Source organism: Bactrocera neohumeralis, chromosome 3 (genome assembly GCF_024586455.1).
Source record: "Bactrocera neohumeralis isolate Rockhampton chromosome 3, APGP_CSIRO_Bneo_wtdbg2-racon-allhic-juicebox.fasta_v2, whole genome shotgun sequence".
In the NCBI taxonomy this organism is placed as follows: domain Eukaryota; kingdom Metazoa; phylum Arthropoda; class Insecta; order Diptera; family Tephritidae; genus Bactrocera; species Bactrocera neohumeralis.
In genome coordinates this window covers 4,581,194-4,606,480 of record NC_065920.1, presented here as the reverse complement: position 1 = coordinate 4,606,480, position 25,287 = coordinate 4,581,194, and the positions used below count along the sequence as shown (strand labels likewise).

Genomic DNA, 25,287 nt, shown 5'->3' with positions numbered 1-25,287 from the left:
AAATATTTAACTGCAATTTTGCAATAGTATATTTGAAAAATAACTCCAATCGTTTATATACATACATACATTAAGAAATAAAAATATTGCCTCGTTCACTAAGTAATTTCGTTTGATGACAACAGCTGATCTTATTGAACTTTTTCGCAACCAACTTCACACTTAACCGATTTACCGTTATATATTTGAACAGCTGATATAGTAAGGCTTGTTTGAAAACAAAACATTTTTTTAGAACAATTTTGGTTTGGTGCCCTATCGAAGATGGAAGATCGAAAATAGCATTTTCGACATATTTTAATGTTTTATGATCAAAAGGGATAAAATGCAGTTCAAGCAAGGCGAAAGTAATGTGATATGTACGGAGATGTGTGGACCGAATGCCAAAAATTGGTTTGCGAAATTTCATTCCGGCAATTTCAATCTTGAGGAAGCACCACGTCCTGAAAGAGCTCTTGAAGCCGATGCAAATCGTCGAATAACAACTCGAGAGATTGTAAAGAGATTAAATTTGTCTAACGCGACTGTTCACAACCACATGAATCGTTTAAGATCAAATTCGGAGCTTGACTTATGGGCATAGATCGGCTCAACAAATTTTGGTTAATGCTTTGAGTAAGAAGTCAATGCAAAACTCGTACCAAAAAGCCCTGAATCTCTTGCGAAAATGTCTCCGAGTAGAGATTTCAAAAAAGACATTGTAGCTAAGGACCATACATTCATGAAACTACGAGGCGTGGCTTATCAATCAATATATCGGCGAATCTGTCCCAACAATCTAGAAATCTAATCGCGAGAGCCTATTTTGAGAAGATAATAAATTTGTGTATAAAAATACATGAAAATCTATTTTGTTTTTGTTTGTGATTCAGATTGTACAACTATAAATAATCAGTAATCCAACCAAAAAATAGTCGCCAATGCCTGAAAAATCAAAGAATGTATTTTCTGGTATATTAAATTTGTTTTCTCCCTTTTCATTATTTCCAGACTGAAAAAACTACCTTAACTGTTGAACGCCCTCTCCCCCACAACAGCCAAAACATGCCGCAGCGTGAGCAAAATGGCGGTATGGGCATCATTAAAAAGCTGCGTCGTTCTGCCTCCGCCACCGAACACAATCTCAGTGAATTGCGCAAACGACGATCCAGTTCGGCATTGTTAGATCAAAATGGCATACCCATAGATCTAAATAAATATAGAAAAGTCTTGGACAAAGACGACAATGGCAATGGAAATGGTGAAAAGAAGCAGAGATATCGGCGGACGCAGAGTGTGACACGTGCCGAGGAGATTCAAAGCAAAGAGGAGAAACAACGTAAAGAACAGCCAGATAAACCGTAAGTAGTGCGATTGTATAGAAAGCTTATTAGATAGGCGAAAGCTGGTAAAGCAAGGTTTAAGGCTTTAAATTTAAGCCACTGAAAGCTTTTTAGTGAACATTTTATGCAAGATATCTATTTCTTGCTTTAAAATTTACAAATATTTCAATAGTTACAAAATTTTTACGTAATCAAAAGCTTGATTGAAATAAGTATGCATTAGACTTGGTAGCTTTAAGTGTATATAATGGTTTATTGAAGCGCTGAAAGCTTTGAAAAAAAAAAACTTATGAGCTTTGAATGAACTTATGGTATATGACAGAAGCTTAGAAATAGTAAAAGGTTAAATAAACTTTGAGTGAAAGCTTACTCAAAACTTTTGAGTTTTACCTATTCGTTTCCTTATCAAAATTAGAAAAAATTGGCAGAATTTAAAGTGGAATTCTTAAAGAGATCAACTTCAAATTAGAAAAGGACGAGGCTGAACTTAACTGAGCTCTCTCGAAATTTTTATAATATTGTGCTTTTTGCTTCTTTAAACAATACATTTGCTCTTTTCAGTTGCCACCGCCCACGTGATTCACTATTTTCATGGAGTTCGGGATTTAGTAATTTCACAGGTCTCGTTAATTGGGGTTTCCTGCTTTTAACAATTGGGGGATTCCGATTGTGCTTAGAAAACCTGCTCAAGTAAGTATATGTACAAATAATGGATTTGAAAAAAAGTTTAATGAAGAATAGTAAAGATAAACGTTCAGCCGATAAATTAAAAAAAAAAATAGTTTTCTTATCGATTCATGCGTGAATAATACATATGTACATATGTATGTTCAGGAAGTGTTAATAATCATCGAAAATATGCCTTATAAATTAGCTTTTTTCTAATTTAATCTTGCAGATATGGCATCAGAATAAATCCTTTGGATTGGTATTACTTTATGAGTGGCAAAGATCAAGGACAAGAAGGTCACGCTTCGCTTTTATTGATTTTATGTAAGTATTAAGTACGAAAGAACAACTTTAATAAACTTTCCAAGAAGAAGCATAACTTCAGTAAATTTTATAACAAATCGTTAAATTTTGAGTGCGAGCTAAGAGGCAGTAAGTCGGCTCATACAGCCAAAAGAAGGCAATATCGCTTACATATATGAGACCAACGTACAGAAGCTCTGAAGCAAGTTCTACGAATGTAGTAAATACATATAAATAGTAAGGGATAAGAAAAAAAAATTAAATATTTCAATGTTCATTTAAATGGATCAATGAGTTTATTTTGCCACAGCAGCGATATTGGCAGCGAGAACAAACAGTTAAGAAATTATAATAGTTTAAGATTGTAACAAATTTGATAAAGCTTGCATAACTACATATTCGCTTTGTAAAAAACAAAAATATTTATTTCCAGACTCTTTCGTGCACATCTCAATATGTCTAATTGTGGAAAAGGGTCTAGCCATGGTGAGTAAGCAAATTTCATTGAATTCTTATATTTGAATGCTTATGTATTTAAAAAGAAATTGGGCAGCGTATTACGAGATAAGCTAGACTTACCCAGCATGCTTAGAATTTAGACACGTACACATACATATGTATGTATATAGGGACCGCTATGCTTAGAATATGTTAAGTAATAAGTAAAAAATTAATACTTTAAAATATAAGCATTGCATGTCAATGTGATCTTTACTCAAAGATCATCAGAAATTATACCAAACAGGCTGAAAATATGGTATCCTTCAAAAGAAATGCTCTTTTTTGGCAATTTCGATTTTATTATTCAACATATTGGGTAGTCGAAAAAGTATTTTCGTATTTTGTCAATAGATGTCGTTGCAGTCGTATATCTTCAGTGCTACCAATCACATTGTGTCATGCCATATAGTATTGGAAAGGTGAGATTTTAGGCTTCATTTAACCAGAAAAAAAAATCCGGAAAAGTTGAAAAAAAGTTACAGCTGTTCAAAAATGAGTGAAAATAATGAAGAAATTCGCTATATTTTGAAATTTTTGTATAAAAAGGGAAGAATGCCACGCAAGCCACCAATGAAATTTGTGAAGTTTATGGATACGATGCTGTATCGTTCGTGTAGCACAACAATGATTCGCTCACTTCCGTTCTGGAAACTTCGATGTGAAATATGTATGTATATACCTCGCTTTGGTCAACCTATCGTTGAAAGTCGATGAAATTATGGAAAATATTGAACAGGACCGTCACATAAGCAGCCATGACATCGCTAAGGAACTTAACATTCATCACCATACGATTTTGAACCATTTAAAAGAGGCTGGCTACAAAAAGAAGCTCGAAGTTTGGGTACCACATGAATTGTCTGTGAAAAACATCTGCGATTCTTAGCTGAAACGAAATGAAATCGAACAATTTCTGAAGCGAATGGTAACAGAATTCGAAAAATGGATCAAATACGATAATGTGCGAAAAAGATCATGGTCCAAGCGTGGTGAAGCTCAATAAATGGTCGCAAAACCAGAATTGACGCCTCGAAAGGTTATGCTGAGAGATCATCCGCTATGAGCGGCTATTCTATGAGGACAACGCTAGGCCACACACATCTTTGATGACTCGGCAAAAACTGGAAGAGCTTGGCTGGGAAGTTTTGATGCATCCACCATATAGCACTGACCTTGCACCTTTTCTTATAGCATAAAAAAATATTTTTGTTGATTTTGATAGATCAGTTTGTAGGGCAGCTATATGTTATAGTAATCCGATCTGAATGATATGTTCGGTAACTGTAACATTGCCTTGGAAAATAATCTGTGCTAAATTTCGTGAAGATATCATTTCAAATAATAAAGTTTTTTATACAACTTAATTTTGATCGTTCAGTTTTTACATGCTATAGTGGTCCGATATCGATCATACCTTCACTATGGTTTCTTTCAACAACAAAAACCAAGTCACATGTTCCTTTAAGCATTCTCACATAAAAATAGTTTACCAGAAAAATATATTTTAGAACAAATAACAGTATATAATTGGTTATTGCTTATTGTGTGTTTCATCATTACCGCCCTACTCTACAATAAATGCATTAAATAATTAGGTTATTACTTACCTTTTCCACCTTGCATGCACGATAATTGGCGGTTGAGAATATTTCTTGACTTGTATAGAATTTGTATCCAAAATTTATGCATTGCTTGTTAGAAAATGATGATTAACTGAAGATTTCGGCTTTTCCTAGAGTTGCATTGAGTTTTGGTATTTGTTGATTTCAAGTAAAATTTGCGATTCTTTGTTTTTGGTGTTTTGATTATTTTCCAATTTGTGTTTTTGTTTTGTTTTTGAGCGAAAATTTTGAATTTGGAATATTTATTATAATTTTGCGGAAATGTTTATGGGCTTTTGAAATTTGTTATGATAAAATTTATGATTTTTTGAAAATGTTTTTGAAAACTTTTACTTTTTTTGAATTTCGATGATGTTTCAAAATTGTTATATTTTGAAAATTGTTATGGTTTTTTGAAAATTCTTATGGTTCTTTGAAAATTGTTATAATACGAAAATGTTTGATTTTTTGAAAATGTTTATGGTGAAAATTGTTGTAACACGAAAATTTATAACAACTTTTCGAAATTGTTTATGATTTTTCCAATTTTTTTAGTTTTTTGAAAATTTTTATGATGTTTCAAAATTTTGATTTTTTGGAAATTTGTTATTATTTTTGAAAATTATGATTTTTTGAAAATGTTTGTTTTTTTAGAAATGTTTATGATTTTTTGAAAATGTTTGTTTTTTTTTAGAAATTTTTATGATTTTTTGAAAATGTTTACTTGAAAAATTTATGTTTAATGGAAAATTTTTATTATTTTTCGTTTCTGCAATTTTGGTTGAAAGCAAGCGAGAGATTTCAAGTTTATTTCAGTGTTTTTTGAAAAATCAAATATTGAAAGAAACAAAATAAAACTTGGCAAAATCGCATAACCGGATCGCACATGGGTTCGCACGTGGAGACTAAGTAACGAATTTGCTCGCCAACAGTTATTATTATATTAATTTTGTTTTAAATTAAATTTTAAAAATTAACGCAGTAATTATATTTGAAGTAACGGACAGATTACGACAATAAATGTGATAATATATAGAATTTCACACGCTTACAACAAATAATTATAACAATAAATGCATACAAATGCGCGTGTGTGTATAAAAAGGTTAATAATTTTTAACTGGCCAATTTATCGCCGTCTACAGCTTAACTTTATTAGGATTTATTTATATATTCGTTATTATTAAATTTTTTAACAATTTACGCCTTTAAACTATGCGCACACCAGCCTGATCGCAGTACTTTTGCAAAGCCTGCTTGTGATTTTCGCCGATGGCGGCCACCAAGGTGGGCACTTCGCCCGGACGTGTTTGCGCCAACTTGGCCAGTGACTCGGCCAAGTACTTGCGGCCGTCTGTTATGTCAGCGAGAAAATCTTGGGATTTCGGCTGTGCATAACTTAGTTGTGAGAAAGCCGCCTGGTAGCCGGGCGCATCGTCGACCTCGATGAAATGATCGCCATCCAAAGTAGTTTGATCGGGTGGCAGCTCGAAGAGTTCAACCAATGCCTGCAGCAGTGGGGACCAGCGTTGCACATAGGGTGGTGCCAACATTGCGGGGCATTCTGTGAGTATCTTGGCAATGCCCACAGCAACGATCTTACGATCCATCTCCGATGAGACCTTCGCCATGTCCGGTATGAAGACACGATCGATTACCATACCGAACATATTCGCTTGTATTTGATCGATGAGTTCCACCAAAGCGACTGCGCTCATTTTGGCCGTGTAGTAGCAGAGGAAAACTATAATGCCGCGCAGATATTTGGTGGTCTTCGAGAGTGATAAACGCTGGAAGAGCAAGGCGAATATCTGACGCATATTGGGCTGCAGCTGTTCGGTGGGATAGTAGGCGAGTAAATTCTGCATGAGATAGAAACCCTCGTGATCGTTCGATTTGGAGGCAATCATTTTCTGGAATACACCCAAAACGGCATTCTGTAAACAAAAAAGTGTGTTAAACGGTTTCGGAATTAAGATATCAATTTTGCTGTAAAATATTACCAATTTGCCCAAGGCTACAATTTGTGCTGAGCCTTGCTTGATAAATGCCGTTATTAGACGTATAAGTGGCGTAACATTGCCTGGGCGATCCCACAGTGCAGGCACCAACAAACAAGGGAAAAGCGCCCAATACGGTTCGGGTATGGAGCCACTACCCTCGCGTATTTCCAACAATAAGGAAAGCATTTGGAACACATAAGGCATAAATTCCAAAATGTCCTGCTGTAATATGCCCTGAAAGACGGGAAATAGTGCCTCTTCAAAGGAGCTAACGGCAGCGGGCTCCGTTTTGCAAACAATTCTGGAAAAGAGCAAGAAAATATATTTCAAATACAAAAATGAAATAAAGCAAATCCAATCTCACTCACTTCACTGCCAAAGAGAGCGTCTCGAAGAGATAATGGTTAAAATGCGGACGCGATGGATTCTTCGCAACCAAAGTGAGAATTTCCGTTAGACGCGGCAATGCAACGGCCATATATGGCATTGTGGCCTCCTGCAGTGTGGAAAAACTGCGCATAATAGCTGCAAAAGATGTCAAGGACTCACTTAGATGCCACACAAAATATATTTACGCATACAAACCTTTCATCACATATTCATTTTCATTGGAACCGGGTAGCGACAATGTACCGAAGAGTCCGGTGAGCAAATCATTTGTAAATGGCGCTAAATGTTGTGCCGTAATCAACGGTTGCTGATTGCTGTCGCGCATCACCAGTATTTTTTCTATAGCGCAGGCCGCATAACTGTGCACTACAACGCTCTCTGCCGGCAGATGACGTATCAAGTGTGGAATGCAAGCTAGTAGAGTTTGTGGGCCCAAAATGCTGCGGAATACCATGATGAATTTAATGGCGGCAGATTTTAAAACCGGCAACTCATTAACTGTAATAAAATTAAAATGTGTATTAGGCTACTTTTCACTTCAAAAACTAATTTCATACTTACTATTGGGACGCTCCAGTTCGGGCACAATATGTTGGGCGCAGAATTGTGGTAGTGGCACCAATTCGGAAATATGTGTAATGCCATGTTTTTGTGTGCCGCCACGTGATGCCAACGAGGTGACTAAATAAATGGCTGTGTCCTTGGCGCGCCAATTCGTTGAAGGATTCTCTTTATATTTAGCCAAGAGTATTTCTAAATATTGACCGAATATGGCAAATATTTTCGCCTCGAAATTTCTGACTCAAAGTCTTGACGAGGTCACAAGCTGCACGGCGGCGTGTATCGATATCGGAACCTTCAATATCACGGCGTATATACTCTTCAGGGCTGTCCTCGAATAACTCTTCGTCGGATTGACGGAAATCCAAATTAGGTATGACCACTTTCTCACAAATATTGGCGAGTATTTCTGGGTTCTCAAAAATTTTGCGATAATGATTGCGCTCAGCGACCACCGATAGGAATTGCAATGCATTAGAAACGAGCTAAAATGAATTTAAAATATTTTAATGTTTACAATTTGATGTATGTATTATTTTAAATATTTACCGCATCATATTTGGTTTGATTGCCGGTCTTTACAAGTAATTCCCAAACGGCTGTCACGAAGGTCTCCATATACGAACCGAACTCTTCATCGTATTTCTGTGCATATAAACCAATATTCTCACAGATTTGTGAACGCAAGTGTTCTAAAACCCCTGCATCCTCGTCATCACCCGTATGCAAACAAGGTACATCAACTGTGAGCAACTCATGGAATGATTTCATCCACGTTTGCATATTATCCTCAAAGAACTCTGGTAAGTCTTGGGAGTTCAATGAGAAAAATACTTTACAAACCAACACCAAAGAACCATAAATAACTTTCAGCGCTGCTGTATTATTCTCGTGCACCTTAGTCAATTGCATTGTGGCAAGCAATAAATCAGTTAACGGTTTGGCCATGCGGTCCAAAACCAATTTGATTTCTTCCCATAAACTTTGTGATTTGAACTCATAACGATAGCGTTTAAAGAGTGAATGCGCCGTTTGCAAAACGCCGTTAATCACATTAAAATCGCCAGTAGCAAATTTTTCCACCATTTCGTCGATAAGCTGTGGCCATTTTTTTGGAAAATCATGTTTGCCAATTATGCTTACAGCGTCGCTAAGTTGTTTCTGCAATGCCGTAGGTGAACGTAACATAAGCGTAACAATCAGTGTTTTAATCGTATTTCGATCGTCTTGATGTATTTTGTCGGGCCCATCTGTATCCTGTAATATGTTAGGAAAAAAATTGCAATTTAAAATGCGTAACGTATTTTGTGTTGCACCACTTACTTCATGCGCTGCCCAATTACGTTTCACGTAGTTCTTGAATGCAATGGCGCCGGCAATACGTATTGTCATATCCACCTCTTGCTTGTCGATGAGATTCAATAATAGTACCGCATAATTACGCTGTACTTCAATTGATTCCAATAACTTTTCCGCTGTAACCGAAAAAGCACAATAAATATTTTGATTTCAATTTTATTTGATTAAAAATTCGCGCACCTGGTCGCCGCACATTGGGATCAGGGCTGAGCGTCTGCTGCAAATAGCCGCCTAACTGTTGCAAATTCGTCTCATTAATTTCCATATCTTTTCTTTATTATTTACTTATTTACAGAATACACTGCACACAACTATAAGTATACTTATTGAACTTTATATTTTATATAAATTCCTTTAGATGATTTCACTTAGTTACACACAATTAGAAAATATACGAGTGACGAAATTCGCCAATCACACAATCAGAAACGAGTCGCAAACGAATGATCAGAAATGTGAAACGCGCTATAAAATGTGTAGCGAAAACCGTTGTTCTGCGATTTTACTTTACACGCATATTCGCCTTTGTGCGCGACCGCATATGAACTTGGCTGCGATTGAGATGCCACCGATAACTGGCAGCTGTTAGATTAGAGTGTGCACTCTGTGCCCGAAATATTTTTAATTTCTGTATGAAATTTTCAATTTTTATTTCAAAATATAGGTATATTTCGTTTCTTTACTTTATGTATGTGGTATCTCTACACAATAAAAGCAGCTATCGTAGTTGGCTGGAAGATATGTATGTATGTATATATGTTGTGGAATTATATACAAACAATTATTGAATACGTTCTAAATATAAACACATCTCTAGAAAACGGTGTACAGGAAATGGATGTAAAATCATCGCGACATATTTTAAATAATTAAAAATAAATTTCACTAGATTTACAGTAGTACTAATAATAAAAATATATAATATTATTAAATAATAAACAAAACCAATTACACATTTTTTGCAGGAAATCCTTTCAGAAACCTTTGGAATGTTCGTGCAAGTAACCAATATAATATTGGTCGTTTTCTTCCCGGTGATCATAATTCACCTGAAGGGTGAAGCATTCAGTTTAAGTAATAAACAAATTGTAAAACATTTTAAAATTAAGCATTAAAAATTTATCTTATTCCTAGTGGGCGCTTCTACTGTATGCTTTATTTATTCCTTACTGTTTCTGAAGCTGTGGAGTTACGTTCAGACGAATATGTGGTGTCGGCAGACCTACTACCTTAAGCAGTACAATCCTCGTGAGAGGCGACCAAGTATAACAGTGGCGGAATTGCGTAAGTCCCTACCATTTGTTTACGCGAACCGCTTTAAAAGCCACTAAACTCATTTCTCCTTTTTAATCTTGCAGAAAATGGTTACTTGGGTGATGAAATTGATGAGGATATACCAAAGCTGGTGCAGTATCCTGACAATCTCTGCTATAAAGACTTATTCTACTTTCTACTTGCACCAACATTGTGTTATGAGCTAAACTTCCCCAGAACTACGCGTGTACGCAAGCGTTTCCTGTTGAAGCGTCTATTGGAAGTGCTATTCGGTTTCAATGTTATTATGGCTTTATTTCAACAGTGGATTATACCGTCGGTACGCAATTCACTTATACCCTTCTCCAACATGGAAATTGGGTTGGCCACTGAAAGGCTGCTTAAGTTGGCGGTAAGCGTGAAAGGTTTAAATAATTATACGGTTTACTTATAACGTTTTGTTGTTTAACAGCTACCTAATCACCTGGTTTGGTTGTGTTTCTTTTACTTGCTCTTCCATTCATTTTTGAATGCCGTTGGTGAATTATTACATTTCGCTGATCGCAATTTCTATTGCGATTGGTGGAATGCAAACAATATTGATACATTCTGGCGCACATGGAACATGCCAGTGCACAGGTAACTCGAATCACATATTCATGTTTAACATAAATAATTTCAAAGTTCGTGTCTATATCGTTTAGATGGTGTGTGAGGCATTTATATGTACCAGTTGTGAAGATGGGATATTCATCCGCTCAAGCGTCTACGATCGTTTTCCTAATAAGCGCCTTCTTCCATGAATACTTGGTATGAAATTATTCTAGGGAATTTCTGGTTTCTTATTTCATATACATATATACATACATATTTATTTGTGTACTTCTCCTGCCTCAGGTATCCATACCACTGCAAACTCACAAAATATGGGCTTTCCTCGGTATGATGGGTCAGATACCCTTATCGGCGATTTCAAAATCTATTGAACGTAAAATGGGTCCACGCATGGGCAACATCATTGTTTGGGCATCGATAATATTGGGACAACCGTTATGTATAATGATGTACTACCACGACTACGTTGTGACGCATTATCACGATGCGTTGAATAGTACCGTTTACACTGAAGGCTAGATATTATAATTTAATACGTTTTATACCACATTGGAAAGCGATTAGAAACGAGTACTTAGAATGTAATGCAAGTAAACTTTGTGAGAGCGGTAGCACATGTGAATGACAGACTTTGCTTTAATAGGCAAACGGCTAAAATATTTGTCGGCAAATTGTTATTATTATTTGCTGTTTTTATAAAAAAAAATAATGCATGTTAATTTAAGCTGTTATACTTTTGCCACTCTACAAAGAAAGTAACAAATTTGATAAGGGCAATGACTTTGAAGCACATTTTAGCGTTACTTGATAGACTTTTAGACATAAAATGAATTGTTTTGCATTTAAAGAAATTTTTGATTGTTAAGTTAAACTGCATGCTTTAAACTAAAGTACATACATATGTAATAGTGTTGAATTAAGTTTTGTAAATAAAAAAAATACACACATTAAAAAGAAAATATAAAATTGAAGAGTGATAAATATGCATATAGAGTACTTACACGTACAAATATATGTATAATTAAAACATTTTGTTTCATTTTATCATTTTATAGCAATTCTATCGCTTTTCGTAATGGCCGTTTTATGGCACAACTACAAATATGTCTGAACTCACATACAAAATGATTAATAGACGTCTTTCAAAACCACTTTCAATTAATTTTCTAACACTTTGCAAAGCTACGATATATTTAGTAAATGTATAGAATTTTGATTATACATATGTGCAACTTGCATTTCAAAAAAATTAATTCAATTATGAAAACAGGAAACAGCGTATATTTTTAATGACTGATTAGATTTTTGACAGTTGTTAGTGATGACAAAAATTATTTTCGTTACTAGTGATGGCATTTCCTAACGATTACCATGTCAAAAAAAAATTGAAGTGAATCAGCCAAACCTCTGTCAGAACCATAGCAGACTAATTCCATAACTTTTCCAAGACAAGTTTAATTTAAAATTTTTGCAAATATATGCTTTTATAGCTCAAAAAATAGAGTGTAAAGTATTGTTTGTCTCGATGGCCCAATAGAACCCTAGGTGTCTCAAATTGTTTGTCTCAAAAACGAGATAATATTTCTGATTTTTCATTAAGTGAATACCTTACTTCTTTTTGGTAAGGGAATAGAAAAGATATATGTACATGGACAAGTATGGAAGAAACAACTCCCTAATTCTTAAGAGATGCATACACTCCTAAAGAATAACACCACAGTAATAAGCATATGTTTTAACAATTAAGATTCCGAAATCAAAAACCTCAAAATTTCATAGATTAATTTATTACTGGGCAAATTATCAAGAATTTAAGGAAAATTGGCAACTCTGTTTAAGTAAACGTCGTTCACTACGTTTCTGTTTCGTTTCGTGATTCGTCGTTTGGTCTGTCTGTGCGATTTTTCGGTATCCGCTCTTGTGCCCTTAATTTATTCGCTATTTGCTGATAGTAATTGTTTTTATTGTGCAATTTAGCAATAATTTCATACATTAGTGAAGTTACAAACATTATAAGCGATTAGTGATTATAATAAGAAGATAAACTTGCACTAAATTAGTGTTTAAATTTCAAGAAAGGTACGTCGACGCCGACGTCAACGTTTGTATTATTCTGCTTAATTTTTTATTTTCCTTTTGCATCGCTTTTTCGTTGTGCAGCGCTTACGAGGGGGATACATTTTTATCGCTGACTGATATTTAGTTACTCCCCATGTGATTGGGGAACATATTACTAAATATATTTCTATTATTTTGTTATACATTTTGTTTATGTAAAAACAATGCTCTTAATTTCTAGGAGTTTGTGGCGTAGTCAGCAATTCAGTTACTTGAATAGACTTACAACAGTCGAGACAATAGCAGCAAAGCAGACTGCGCTCATAAAAATCTCTGAAGCGGCAGTAGCAGCAGTACCGGTAAATCACGTAAGTACTTGCTTCGATTTAAGGGTGGTAGTACTCGAATTTTAACATTGAAAATCGGACATTCTATTTAACTGCAGTCAATGAGCGGTCGCAATCGTGTTGGTACTGGAAGTGGCGGTGGGCGATATGGTGGTGGAGGCTATGGCGGCGGTTATGGAGGAGGTGGCGGTGGTTATGGAAATAGTGGCGGCGGTTATGCAGGTGGTGGTTATGGTGGAAACGGTGGTTTTAATAACGGTTATAACAATTATAGCGGCTCCAACGATATCAATCCCTTTAACAGTGAGTATGATTATGATGTAATTATTTCATATGTACTGTATGAAATTATCTTTTTGTATAGGGCAAGTACCTAACGATCTCATGCAATTGATGAGCGCAATGGCGAACAATTTCAATATGAATCCCCCACCTCCACCACCAGCGCGCATGTCATGCGGAGAGCTGCGCGCCAACCATATGGGCATGTTGGTTGAGTTAACGGGACGGCTTATTAAAAAACGTGTTTCGCGATTTGTAGAATTACGCGATCGACACGGTGGTGCATCGCAATTGGTTATTTTGGAAGATAAGGTATACTCGCGTAAAAAACACATTGAAATATGATTTGATATGCTAATGTCATTTCTATTCTCCATAGTATCCACGTATAGCACGTCGCATGCAGAATATGCCGGAAAATACTACGTTAACCATAACTGGCGTAGTACACCGACGACCACAAAATTCTTGCAATCAAACAATGCCGACCGGAGAAATCGAAGTGGAGGTTCAAGAAATTGTAAATATTGAATTTCCTACCGGTGTTAAAAGCATGGGCAATAAGCGTACTTACAGCACAATGGCGAAACAGAATAACTGTGGCATCACCAGCACAGAATACAAGATAGCTAGTGAGTAAAAAATATTAATTTACCCGCATGTGTGTACTAAATAGATTTTTTAAACTGCAGAGAGCGAAAATATACTGAAGTATTTTGAAAATCGTGATTTTACATGCAATGATTTGCGACGGGAAGATATAGGCAAGAATGTTACGCTAGTCGGGTGGATACCACAATCCAAAACTGCAAAATTTTTACAGTTGAAAGATGGCTACGGACAGACGCAAATCATAGTTGAGGACCAAACGGTAGACGATTATAAAATATATATATATTTTAAACAATAATGTAGTTTTTTTGTTAACTCTTTTTCATAACAGTTGCAAGAAACTTGTCTCAGTGCACCTGAAGGCACCGTTGTGCTAGTTGCAGGCAAAGTTTTGGGGCGGCCGCGTGCCAATATAAATTTGGTAAGTGCGACATGCTTCAGCCTAGTTTATATAATTAATTAATTTCAATTTAGAAATACGACACAGGCGAAGTAGAGATATTGGTGGATAATGTAAGAATCTTAAATCCTGATGACCCATATGAAGGACCCATTAAAAACAAGGAGAAGGTGCAAAAGATGTCAATCGATGATTTAGAAGCTGAAGATGCAACTAATAATGGCAATACAGCTAATAACGGCGCCGGCGGTCAAGGAGGTGCTGGTGAAAAGACGAAAATAGCCGATTTGAATAAATTTGCTGGACGTACGCATACATGCGGTGAATTGACAATAGATAATGTCAACGAGAAGGTGACAATTTGTGGCTGGCTGGAGTTTCAACGTATGGGCAAATTCTTCATATTGCGTGATGGTTACGGAGAAACGCAAGTGCTGATGACAAGCAAAGCTAAAGGTTTAGAGAATTATCCAAATGGCTTCTCGCTGGAGTCCATAATACGTGTCGAAGGCACGGTTATACCACGACCAGCCGCCACTATAAATGCAAATATGGGAACCGGGCACATAGAGGTCGAGGCTGAAAATGTGGAAGTGCTCAATGCGGCTAAGAAGAATTTGCCATTTGAAGTGCGGCGCTATAATCGCGCTGGTGAGCGTTTACGCTTGACACATCGCTATATAGATTTGAGGTGCGTTACACATTTGATTTGAAATTCATATACATATTTATATATATATTTCCTTTTTTCTCGTAGATTCACCGATATGCAGCAAAATCTTCGCATGCGTTCCGCCGTCATAATGCGCATGCGCGAGTATCTGATTAATTTTTTGGGTTTCGTCGAAGTGGAGACACCCACACTCTTCCGTCGTACTCCAGGCGGCGCACAAGAGTTCGTTGTGCCCACCCGCAAACCGGGTCACTTCTATTCACTGGTGCAGAGTCCACAACAGTTCAAGCAAATGTTGATGGCCGGCGCAATTGATCGTTACTTCCAAGTGGCACGTTGCTATCGTGACGAGGCCACGCGTCCGGATCGCCAGCCGGAGTTCACACAGCTCGATGTTGAGTTGTCATTCACATCACGTGACGACGTCATGAAATTGATTGAGGAATTGTTGCGTTATTCGTGGCCGAAACAATTCCACGGCATTCAGACGCCCTTCCGACGCATCACATATGAGGAAGCCATGGAGAAGTATGGCACCGACAAGCCAGATATACGTTTCGGCTTCACAGTGAGTGTCATAATGTGCTTTTTTATCCATAAAATTTGCTTTAAAAAAACATTTTTTCTATGCTCAAAATCCTAGTTGCAAAATGTTACAGATATAATTGAGAAAAATGAGAAGTTCGCTGAGAAATTTACGAATTTGGGTGCTTATGCCATCGTTATACGTGGCTCTGAGGCCATTTGGAACTCCACGGCACGCAAACATTACGAGAGCATCAGCAGAGAATTTAACGGCACATTATTTGTACGCAAATTTTTGGTAAGTAGGCCGCTGACGTTCTCCACTCCGTTCTCCTAAATCAGCTTCTCGCTTTCTACCAACAGCAATATAAGGACGTGCTCGATCGTTTAAACAAATTACTGGGCGATGAAGTAGCGCACGAATTGATTGAGAAATTCGATTTAGAAGAAAATGACCTGTTGTTCCTCGGTATCGGTGAAAAGCGTGAAACTGTGAGTCTTTCATTGAATTTGAGTATAAATTGGTTACTCATTTTGACTCTGTATTCGGCTCTCTAATTACAGCAAGCACTATTGGGACGCATACGCCTCGACTATCACAATTTCAATGCCGAAAATGTTAAGCGTGAGCGTAAAGAGAACAAATTCCTTTGGGTAATCGATTTTCCAATGTTTGAGCGTAATCCAGAAACAAATCAATTGGAAAGTGTACATCACCCGTTCACTGCACCACACCCGGATGATATGGAAGTCTTCATGAATGCCAAAGATGACCAATTGGAGAAGGTGCGTTCGCAAGCGTACGATTTAGTACTGAATGGACAGGAAATCGGTGGCGGCTCAATACGTATACACGATCGTGATATGCAACATTTCGTACTTGAACAAATCCTTAAGATTCCACATGAGCATTTGAATCATCTGTTGAACGCATTGGAGTCTGGTTGTCCGCCACATGGTGGCATCGCACTGGGGCTTGATCGTCTAATTGCCATTATATGTCGAGCGCGTTCAATGCGTGATGTTATTGCATTCCCGAAATCGTTGAACGGACGTGATCCGCTCTCGAATGCGCCCGTACCCATTTCAGATGAAGAGAAGGCGCTCTATCATTTAGCCGTATTAGAGAGTCCAAACAAATCTACCGAGCATGCAATCGAAGATGATGATCCGGACGCCGCACGCAGCACACCATCACCGGAACCCTCCAGAGAAGCTATGCTAGTCGATAATGAAGATGTGAAGCCGGAGTCGGCTGAAGACGAGGTAACTGTTGTCGATTCGTTGGGCGACAGAGAGAGCGTGGCGACGCAAAAGGCGATTAAAAAAGAGACTTCCGAATCTCCTGCTCCTGCTGTTCCCACACCCACAACAACTCCCAAAGCCGCCGCAAAGTCTAAGCGAGGCGTTGCCGCCGCAATAAGAAAGTAAACTGCTTATTTTTAACTAACACAAAGATACACATGCATATGTGTAAGTTTCTCTAGCGTGCATCATGCCGTTATGCATAGTTTTATCTACACATTATTTATATATATATATATATACTGATTATATACTAAAAACTAAAAAAACCTCCTGCTATAATATTACCCTTTAAAAAGAAGCAAGTCATTGGAAGCTTAATATTTCACAAATACATACATATGTATGTATATCTGTATGTATACGTATTAAGAATTTTACCCATATTGCAGGAGCGTATTTAACTATTTGTTTACATTTATTGACATTTCACATAAAACTGTAATTTCATATTTAATTGATTTACTGAACAAAAAATCGTTTGAAATTAAGAAAAGGGACGATAATAAAGAAAGTACTCCAAAAAAGAAAGAGAGAGTTTTTTATTTTAATTTTTTTTCAATTTTTAATTGTTTTAAATTATTTAATGTTTTTTTGTTAATTTTTTTTAAACTTTTTGTTAGTTTTTTTTTAATTTAATTTTTTTTAATTAAATTTTTTTTTTTAATATTTTGTATTTTTTTTAATTTATTGTAGTTTTTTTAATTTTTTGCATTTCTTTTTAATTATTTTTTTTTTAATTTTTTGTATTTTTTTTAATTTTTTTTAATTTTTTGTAATTTTTTTTTTTTTAATTTTTTTTTTTTTGTATTTTTTTTTTTTATTTTTTTAATTTTTTTTTAATTTTTTTTTTTTTTTTTTTTTTTTTTTTTTTTTTTTTTTTTTTTTTTTTTTTTTTTTTTTTTTTTTTTTTTAAATTTTTTTTAATTTTTTTTTATTTTTTTTTTTTAATTTTTTTTTTTTTTTTTTTTAAATTTTTTTTTAATTTTTTTTAATTTTTTTATTTTTTAATTTTTGGAGAGTTTTAAGAGTTGGGATTATAAGTGGAAAATGGTCAGAGTATTGTAATTTGGAAAAAATCTTTATTGTTGTAGTTGTAGCAGCAGGAAACATTCCCCAAATAGTTTTTGGAGGAGGTGGGAGCACCCTACTCTGTGTTCGTTCAAGATGGTGACTGAAATAAACTGAACGAAATCAAGTAATTACCAGAAACAAATTACATTCCTTGGCGGGATGAAATCCGGGTGAATTTCGGGAACGTGGTAGCGGCTGTTGTGAGAATTGTACGAAGACTCTCGTCTCGTTTAGAATTCGGAAACACTGTCGAGTATTTCTTTTCTGTTCTCAATCAGAATATAATTTCGGCACAGTCCTAACTTGATCACATCTAAAAATCTTCAATCTGTGGTTCAAGCTTTACGAATGCACACAGTATCTCAGATTTTATCAAGTTGTTCAATTGGAATTACTTCAACAAAACTGTAAGACTTCGAAAAATCCTGCCCAAATCCGACTCAAAATTTCCACATAATGCTTTCGGGCTCAAAAAACTAGAACGACACGAATTTATAGCAGCGAACCATAAAAAACGCTTTATAGATTTACGACAGCACTAAACTCCATAGACATCTGGCTTACTACCCTCACACATTATACCTTCTATAAATCCAATACTGTTTTCAAATAATTTATATTTTTAAACATTTAATCACTTTTATAACTTATCAGTTTATTTCATTTCCACGTGGCTGTCTGCTTAGCTTCTTGCTACTCAACTCTGCACCTTCAATATGAGGCACTTTAAAAATACTATTTTCTATATGGCCATTGGTCAGATTTCGTCGATACTCCAGCCATTCAATTTGCGTTTCATGCACTTTCTGCACATCCTCCGAACTTTGCTCTTCCACCGAGCCGGCAAGCTCGTTACCGGTCTTCGAAGTATCGGTTATGTCACCAGTGCCAACGCCACTAAAGTAAGTCCAATTTTCGCCGTTGGGATCTTGTGAAAACGGCGTCGGTTCGGGTTCAATGCCATTGAAATGTGAGTCCAATTTATTCCATTGATCCACTTGCTGCAACAAGGGATCACGGAAGCCCGACGGTTGTGGCAACGTTATTGTGATGCGCCCATTGTTAATGGTAGGCTTATGTTTACCCAATGTCGGTAAGTCGGTCCACTTGCCTAAGGCGTACGGCGCTGTATCATTAGTCTCGGCTAGAAACATGCCCTTTGTGCTGAGCTTTATATCTTCGCCCGCTTCGAGTAGATAATTCGTAGGCGGACACATGTTGAGCAAATATGAGATATACGAGCTGCAAGCCCAACCCCAGAAACCTTTACGTGAACGTATCGATTCCGAAAAATATTCGACAGCGCGCTGATGGCTGCAGGCAAATGGATCTGCGTGAAAAAATTTATAGTGTGTAATTTTAATGGTCTGAATATAGTTTCACGGCGTACTCACTTGTGTTTTGCTTATTGCAACCGGGCTGTAGTATGCCACCATTCATATAGAAGTCCGCATGTCCACAGCGCTCTATTTTGCCCTGTACCAAGGCATTCGTATGTATTACGTCGACGAAAGCAGCGTCAGTGGGGTCCAATTTGTCATCGATGCCGGAGGTGATGAAAAAAGGCATGGCCGGATCGAGACCTGAAAATTTTACAGCCAATGTTAAAAATTATGTTGTAATTTGAATGTTTTCGAGAAATAAACATTTAAAGAAGTTGAAGATTGGTTTTAGATGAACTTCAGGTTCAAAGAGTATTTGAGTTTTGTACCAACCTGTTATTCTCGGCAATTGAAACGAGCCCAAATTTCGCGCAACATAATTCGTCAACTGTGCGCCCAGCGAGAAGCCGATGACATGCATATCGGTGGTGCCCGTCTCCAAAATACGTTCCACAAGTTGGGCTACACAAGCACCCACATGCTTGATATTATGTGCGACGTTGACGTAACATGGACCGGGCGCCAGCACAGCCCAATCCACAAAGATGACGTTATACTCACCGCGCATTAAATATTCTAGAAAAATACAGAACAACGGCAAAGCCGGGTAAGCGTTCCAGCGAACTAAGATATAGAGACTCTGCCAGTAAGGCGCACTCACCATATTTCATGCGCTGCAAGGTGTTCATATACATATCCGCATTGTAGCCGTGTATGATGATCTTTGTCTGATAACGCGGATTAAAGTTCGAGTTGGTCAAATTGGACTTATCGAATGTTTCGTCGATGTTCAAGTACTGAGGCTGCTGTGGATTGCGCCGAGTGTACAAGTAGAAGCGCACATCTTTATCGGGGCATTTGCGTCCGATCACCCAACGACAGGGTCCAATTACTATATCACGCATTGTTGGCGCGGGTGTGGTGCTCGGCGCTGGGGTTGTCGTCGTTGGCACCGCCGTGAGTTGATTGAGAAATGACTTGGCATGGCAGTTGACTAGTGAAAATATAACTACAAAACAAAAAGAATAAATTCTGGTTTTGAGGAAGTAAAATATTAGGCAGACTTGGGTTTCTTACCTATAATCGAAATGGTCCTGAGGAAGCTCGGAACGACTGTTGTACATTGTTGCGTCGTTGTTGTACACATTTTATGCTATTCTACTTAATTTCTTTTTATTATCACAATTGATTCACTTAAAGCTATGTAACTATGCTTTATTTTCGGAATACTATAAGACTGTATCCATCTTTTGACACACCAGGCCTTCCTCGATATAATTTACTAAAAGAAGCCATGCGATGGTTACTCAATTTGAGGTTTATGTTATTCCTATGCGATTCCTGGCATTCGCAATCTGATGGAGACCGCGATAACTTCGAGTGAATAGTGAAAACAGCGTCTTGAGGGAAGATTAAGACCTCAATTCCTTAGAGTAAATAGTGAAAAAGTGTTTGATGGAATATTGAGACCTCGGTTTCTTAGAGTGAATATTGAAAAAGTGTTTGATGGAGGATTGAGACCTTGGTTTCTTAGAGTGGATATAGAAAAAAGTGTCTTAAGGCATGATTACATATGTCTTGGTTTGAGGAAGATTGAGCCCTCTTTTTTTCAAGTGAATAGAAGGTTAGGTTTGCATTCGAACAAAAAAGACCAATAATCGCGAAGCTTAATGCATTGTTGATATTTTTTCTGCAGGTTCTTTGTATGTATGAAAAACTTCGAGTCTCTAAAAAAGTTCAAGTCTGCGTAAGTTAATCTTTTATAAGAGCTCAAGTGACAATGATAACATTTTGTCTTACTAAATTTGGTAAAACTGCAGGAGTCTGAATGTAAAGGAGTCTAGTCTTGACAATTGATAGTTCTTTCTTTATCTTAAAGCGTACCCCAATATCAATATTGTTTAGGAGTGGGAACGATGGTTAACTCGACGAACTGGTTCTTGAAGTGTTTGAGAGAAAGAAGAAACGATTTGAACGCTATTATGAACTGCAAACCTTCGGATAATCTTTAAGAAATGCAGACAATGGTAGTTCCTCCGACTTAAGACTGTTGCCAGCGAACGTGGATCAGAAGTAACTTTTCCCAGCTGGTAGTGACAGTGAAAGAAAGGATCGTATCAGTTACCTAAAGTGATTTTCAAGGGCTGATATGTGATCAAAAGTCCCCACGGACTAACTTATACCCTTTTTAAGACCAAATCTAAAGTTTAAAAATTAGTTTTTCGAATGTGTAAGGTAGGTTGGAACAATCGTCAGGGTAGCTATGTATCGAAAACTAGCGACAAAGCTCGTCTTAATGCTAACTATTTATGTATGTCTTCTTCTTCTTTCTTATGCAATTTGCCAAACAAAACAGAAACGGAAGCTTCGCTTAAGCGCCGTAGTGAAATTCGCGTTACCACTTCGGTACGCAACGCACGCAAATGGCCAGTGGGTAAGCGTTTAGCGGCATATTGCATTCATTCAAATGAGTCGAGCGTAAGCGGAATGCGCGCGCATGCGTAAGTGAGAGTTTTTTCGTGGCTGTGATTGATGGTGGATAGCTATTTGCCGAGACCTTTTCGATTATAAACCAAAACAAAAAATAAAAGCAGAAAGCAGAAAGCAAGGGAAATATGACGAGTAAAGTGCAAAGCAACATTTGGTGACTTTAAACAGCAAATGCACGGACGTGGTATATGCCTACCACAAAAAGAAGCAACAGCGTCGCCAAAGCTGTTGAATGGCTGGACAGGCAACGAACGTGTCTAAATTGTTATTGCATTTTTTAGTTTTTTTCGAAGTTTAATTGAGATTACAGATCAGTTTTCAGCATTACACATGTTAAACACGTTGCCAATTGTTGTTAGTGCCTTTGGGGAATGGCGTGGCGCTCGCCGATTGCCTGCAAATATTAATTGCAACTTAATACACACAACTGGTGTTGTTGTTGTAGGCCTCTGTGCTTTTAACTTAATTGAAACGTGACAGATCTGTAATCTCCAACAGGCTTTCACTTTAATTGGGCTTTTTTAATTAAATTTTAACAAGCCCTGATGCTCTCATGGCGATAAAGTGCAGATATGCGTAAATTCTTTGCGGCAGCTCATTGGCTCTACGCTGAAGGTACGCCGGTCGGAATACCTTTCAAATTGAAGTGAAAGTATAAGCAAACAAAATACCCTTCACACGTGCGTTTTTATAGCATAAAGTTCTTAACCTTGATTTTGATCGGTCAGTTTGAAAGACAGCTATATGCTGCAGTGGTCTGAGCTGAACAATGTGTTCAGAGAATGTCGCTTTTTCTTGAATTAAATTTTGTGTTGATATCTCGTCTATTTGAACATTTTCCATGCAAGGACTTGAGTTTGATCGGTCAGTTTTTACGGTAGCTATGTGTTGTACATGTCCGATTTTGGGTGTTCCGACAAATGAGCAGCTTCTTGGTGAGGTGATCGATATCACAAAAACTTAGAAATTAGTTCGGTATATACAGACCGTCAGAGACAACTAGACATGGACAAGAGAAATTTTAAAATAAGGTACTACTCTTATGAAAAAAGTGGTTAATATGGTTCCTAGATCCCAAAGTGGAAAACACCACTAACCGAATATTTAATTTCTGAATTTTAGTTGAGTAATTAAAAACAAATCCTAAAGGATGTCTACATCTCATGGACCAAGGAACTGATCTCCAGCTGGTATCGCAAGGACCAAAACTGGTCTATGCGTGGCTTATTGTCTACCAGTTTAACCTCATCTAGCCTAACCTAACTAAAAACTAAAAAAAGTTATATTTTATGAAAGGTGGCGTGTTAGGTTCGAGGACCGGCGGCTTTCGGCCTCCGGCCACGAACACGCTTATAACCCTTAATCAAAAGAATCCTCTTTCTGTGCTTCGGCAGAAATGAGGGCTCGCCTCACAAAGTGAAAATACGGACGCGATAAAATATTTTGGATATGTCGGCATTTTGGTTTGTCGGTATTTTGATTTAGCTGCATATTTGAATTTTGTCGGTATTTTGATGGGCCGGCTTTTTGAACTTCGGTATTTTCAGTAGTTTCAGGATTTGATAATAAGCTTCTGTAAAAACGCTGCTTGCTTAGTAGGACACGGTTACTCCACTTTAACAACTTTTCACTCATTTTTAGGATCCCAAATAACTTACGTTAATTCCAAAAATGCTTTGTGATGGTCTGTAGTTGAGATCGTCTCTAAATGGATGTTGGATCAAAAATTGATTTTAGCTGAGATACACACATAAGTGCTGAGGAACAAAATATTACACTATCTCTCCTTCGAAATTATTTTAATTACAGTTGCTATGAGTTCTATGATGTTTTTGAGCATTGCTCAGTTTCTGACCACTGGAATTGCGAAGAAGGCTGACAAATTGATGAGAGACTTATGTAAATACTATTCTGTCTGATCGGTTATATACCTTATGATGACGATTCACTGACAAACATTAAACAACAAGATGTCGGATGCTAACCATCGGGCAATAAGCAAAAACCCAGACGAATTATAGAGCCAAAGTTTGGCCATGTAATTCTTAGATGAATGTTTTACGAACGAAGAACTAAGGTACATATACTCTGGTAGTGGCTTTTGTCGAGATTTGCGCTCTATTGAACGTATCATACAACAATAAAAATGTTAGACTCGTTTATCTAAACGGAAGTGAGCAGATACGGAAGTGAGTGGATACGGAGATTTGTTTACATAACTGCAGTTCTGAAAACCACCTGATAATTTCTTATAAATAAATACATAACACTTTAGGTTTTTTTTCATATTCGTGGCAGGTTAGGCAAACCACTATGAGAGTTAGTCTTCAAAACCATTGGAACGAATCACTGCCCTAACCAACAAATAGACAAGAATGGAATCGAACATAAACAAACACAAAAATAAAATTATTAAAAATCCAAGCAAAATTGAAAGTATGAAGCCCATCTTTAAAAAACAGCACTTTGAGTTAATTAATCAAGTGAGTGACACACAAAGAATAGGAAAAGCACTGAAAGAAACCAAACGCCACTTTTGCACACTATTTTTAGAAATCAAGCGCTTACTGTAGCAGAAATCTATTGAATTTAAATAGATACAGTATTATCAACACGCTTCAAGATAAAACTATCTACGGTTCTTGCTATATTCTCTTGGTATTGCTATATTCGAGAACTGATAATAGTGATTGTTACTGTCACATTTGTAAAATACCAGCGCTGTCACTTCGAACACAACTGTGTACACACAAATGCTTGCATGTAAAGAGAATTTGGCGTCTTCTGACACAATTGTATTTTCTGTTTTTTCCCACTCAAAGTGTTTTTCCACACTTTTTCTTTGTTTTGCTCGCTTACTTGACGTTTACATAATCATCGACTCATAAATTGAAGATTTTCGCGCACTTAATTTGTTGAAATTTATGAGTTTCGAGTTAAAAATCAATAAAGGAATAATTCTGCAGCGCTTTCTTGTGTTTCGTAAACAGTTTCCGTAGGTAGGCACGTGAACTCACAGTCTTTCGCGTTACACACAACCGCTCACTTCCGTTGCTTGTACTCTACTAACAGCAGTACCTAGCTCTTTTGTTTTGAATATAAACAATATTTACCTACAAATGTACATACATACATATGTATAGTTTTGTAGGTAAAATTATTTTGGATAGTGAGTGGTATTGAGAATATTTATTACGAGTACCTCATTTGCATTTCGAAATACGCTCAATTTTAAGATACCTCTGATATTCTCTTTTATTATCCAACTCTCAGCGTATTACTAATATACTCACTTATGGCCAATTCACATAGAACTTTTGCTTCGCTTTACGTCAGACATTTGTTTTGACAGAACAGTGCGAAGTACGTTTTTGTATGAGTACGTTCACATAGAAAGTTTTGACGCGAAACCAAGCAATTTTCGACTTTTTACGCTTTGTCAAGCAACAGTTACCATTTTTATTAGATAAATTCTCTGAAAATAAAGCGTTCATTCTGGTTAGCCATTAGTTCTCAGCGCTCCGTTGTTTCAGTATGAACTGTCACGCAAAGCGAGAAAAA

The 25,287-nt window shown here is 36.8% G+C and overlaps 5 protein-coding genes across 14 annotated transcripts in view; 2 read left to right on the top strand and 3 right to left on the bottom strand.

Moving 5' to 3' along the window:
- Positions 1 to 4,801, bottom strand: part of LOC126754104 (trans-1,2-dihydrobenzene-1,2-diol dehydrogenase) — a 67,550-nt gene extending 62,749 nt beyond the window's left edge. Inside the window, exon 1 of the mRNA XM_050466011.1 lies at positions 4,403 to 4,801. Coding sequence (XP_050321968.1) covers positions 4,403 to 4,484 — 82 coding nt within the window. The 5' untranslated portion in view covers positions 4,485 to 4,801. The remainder of the gene's footprint in view (positions 1 to 4,402) is intronic.
- LOC126754093 (diacylglycerol O-acyltransferase 1) overlaps positions 1 to 11,605 on the top strand; it is a 29,504-nt gene extending 17,899 nt beyond the window's left edge. For both annotated transcript variants that reach the window (XM_050465991.1, XM_050465992.1), the window contains exons 2-11: positions 991 to 1,340; positions 1,884 to 2,012; positions 2,221 to 2,315; positions 2,728 to 2,780; positions 9,675 to 9,783; positions 9,844 to 9,993; positions 10,068 to 10,375; positions 10,436 to 10,602; positions 10,668 to 10,773; positions 10,861 to 11,605. In XM_050465991.1, the coding sequence (XP_050321948.1) occupies positions 1,045 to 1,340; positions 1,884 to 2,012; positions 2,221 to 2,315; positions 2,728 to 2,780; positions 9,675 to 9,783; positions 9,844 to 9,993; positions 10,068 to 10,375; positions 10,436 to 10,602; positions 10,668 to 10,773; positions 10,861 to 11,097 (1,650 nt within the window). In that variant the 5' untranslated portion in view covers positions 991 to 1,044 and the 3' untranslated portion in view covers positions 11,098 to 11,605. The remainder of the gene's footprint in view (positions 1 to 990; positions 1,341 to 1,883; positions 2,013 to 2,220; positions 2,316 to 2,727; positions 2,781 to 9,674; positions 9,784 to 9,843; positions 9,994 to 10,067; positions 10,376 to 10,435; positions 10,603 to 10,667; positions 10,774 to 10,860) is intronic.
- Positions 5,507 to 9,191, bottom strand: LOC126754087 (exportin-2). Its single transcript, XM_050465980.1, is given in 9 exon segments — positions 5,507 to 6,333; positions 6,400 to 6,700; positions 6,768 to 6,924; positions 6,985 to 7,287; positions 7,351 to 7,588; positions 7,590 to 7,835; positions 7,900 to 8,607; positions 8,674 to 8,825; positions 8,890 to 9,191. Coding segments are annotated over 9 exon segments (2,919 nt in total). The 5' UTR covers positions 8,975 to 9,191; the 3' UTR covers positions 5,507 to 5,604.
- Positions 11,606 to 12,449: 844 nt separating the features above from the next.
- On the top strand, positions 12,450 to 17,311 carry LOC126754083 (aspartate--tRNA ligase, mitochondrial). Of its 2 annotated transcripts, none has more exons than XM_050465974.1 (12): positions 12,450 to 12,657; positions 12,878 to 13,004; positions 13,082 to 13,286; positions 13,348 to 13,577; positions 13,645 to 13,897; positions 13,958 to 14,136; positions 14,209 to 14,298; positions 14,352 to 14,968; positions 15,035 to 15,518; positions 15,594 to 15,773; positions 15,839 to 15,967; positions 16,040 to 17,311. In XM_050465974.1, exons 3-12 carry the CDS (start codon positions 13,085 to 13,087, stop codon positions 16,904 to 16,906), a joined length of 3,231 nt encoding a protein of 1,076 aa, XP_050321931.1. In that variant the 5' UTR covers positions 12,450 to 12,657; positions 12,878 to 13,004; positions 13,082 to 13,084; the 3' UTR covers positions 16,907 to 17,311. The 2 variants fall into 2 exon arrangements, with proteins under 2 accessions (XP_050321931.1, XP_050321930.1); XM_050465973.1 differs by having other exon boundaries at positions 12,739 to 13,004.
- Positions 17,312 to 18,451: 1,140 nt separating this feature from the next.
- Positions 18,452 to 24,807, bottom strand: LOC126754098 (pancreatic triacylglycerol lipase). 8 transcript variants are annotated; one of them, XM_050465998.1, is made up of 6 exons: positions 24,586 to 24,807; positions 20,314 to 20,663; positions 19,898 to 20,245; positions 19,570 to 19,812; positions 19,249 to 19,437; positions 18,452 to 19,184 (listed from the first exon to the last, which is right to left on the bottom strand). In XM_050465998.1, the coding sequence occupies exons 2-6, from the start codon at positions 20,381 to 20,383 to the stop codon at positions 18,505 to 18,507; spliced, it is 1,530 nt and encodes a 509-aa protein (XP_050321955.1). In that variant the 5' UTR covers positions 20,384 to 20,663; positions 24,586 to 24,807; the 3' UTR covers positions 18,452 to 18,504. The 8 variants fall into 8 exon arrangements, with proteins under 8 accessions (XP_050321955.1, XP_050321956.1, XP_050321953.1 ...); XM_050465999.1 differs by having other exon boundaries at positions 20,314 to 20,636; XM_050465996.1 differs by having other exon boundaries at positions 20,314 to 20,518.
- Between the last annotated feature and the right edge of the window lie 480 nt (positions 24,808 to 25,287).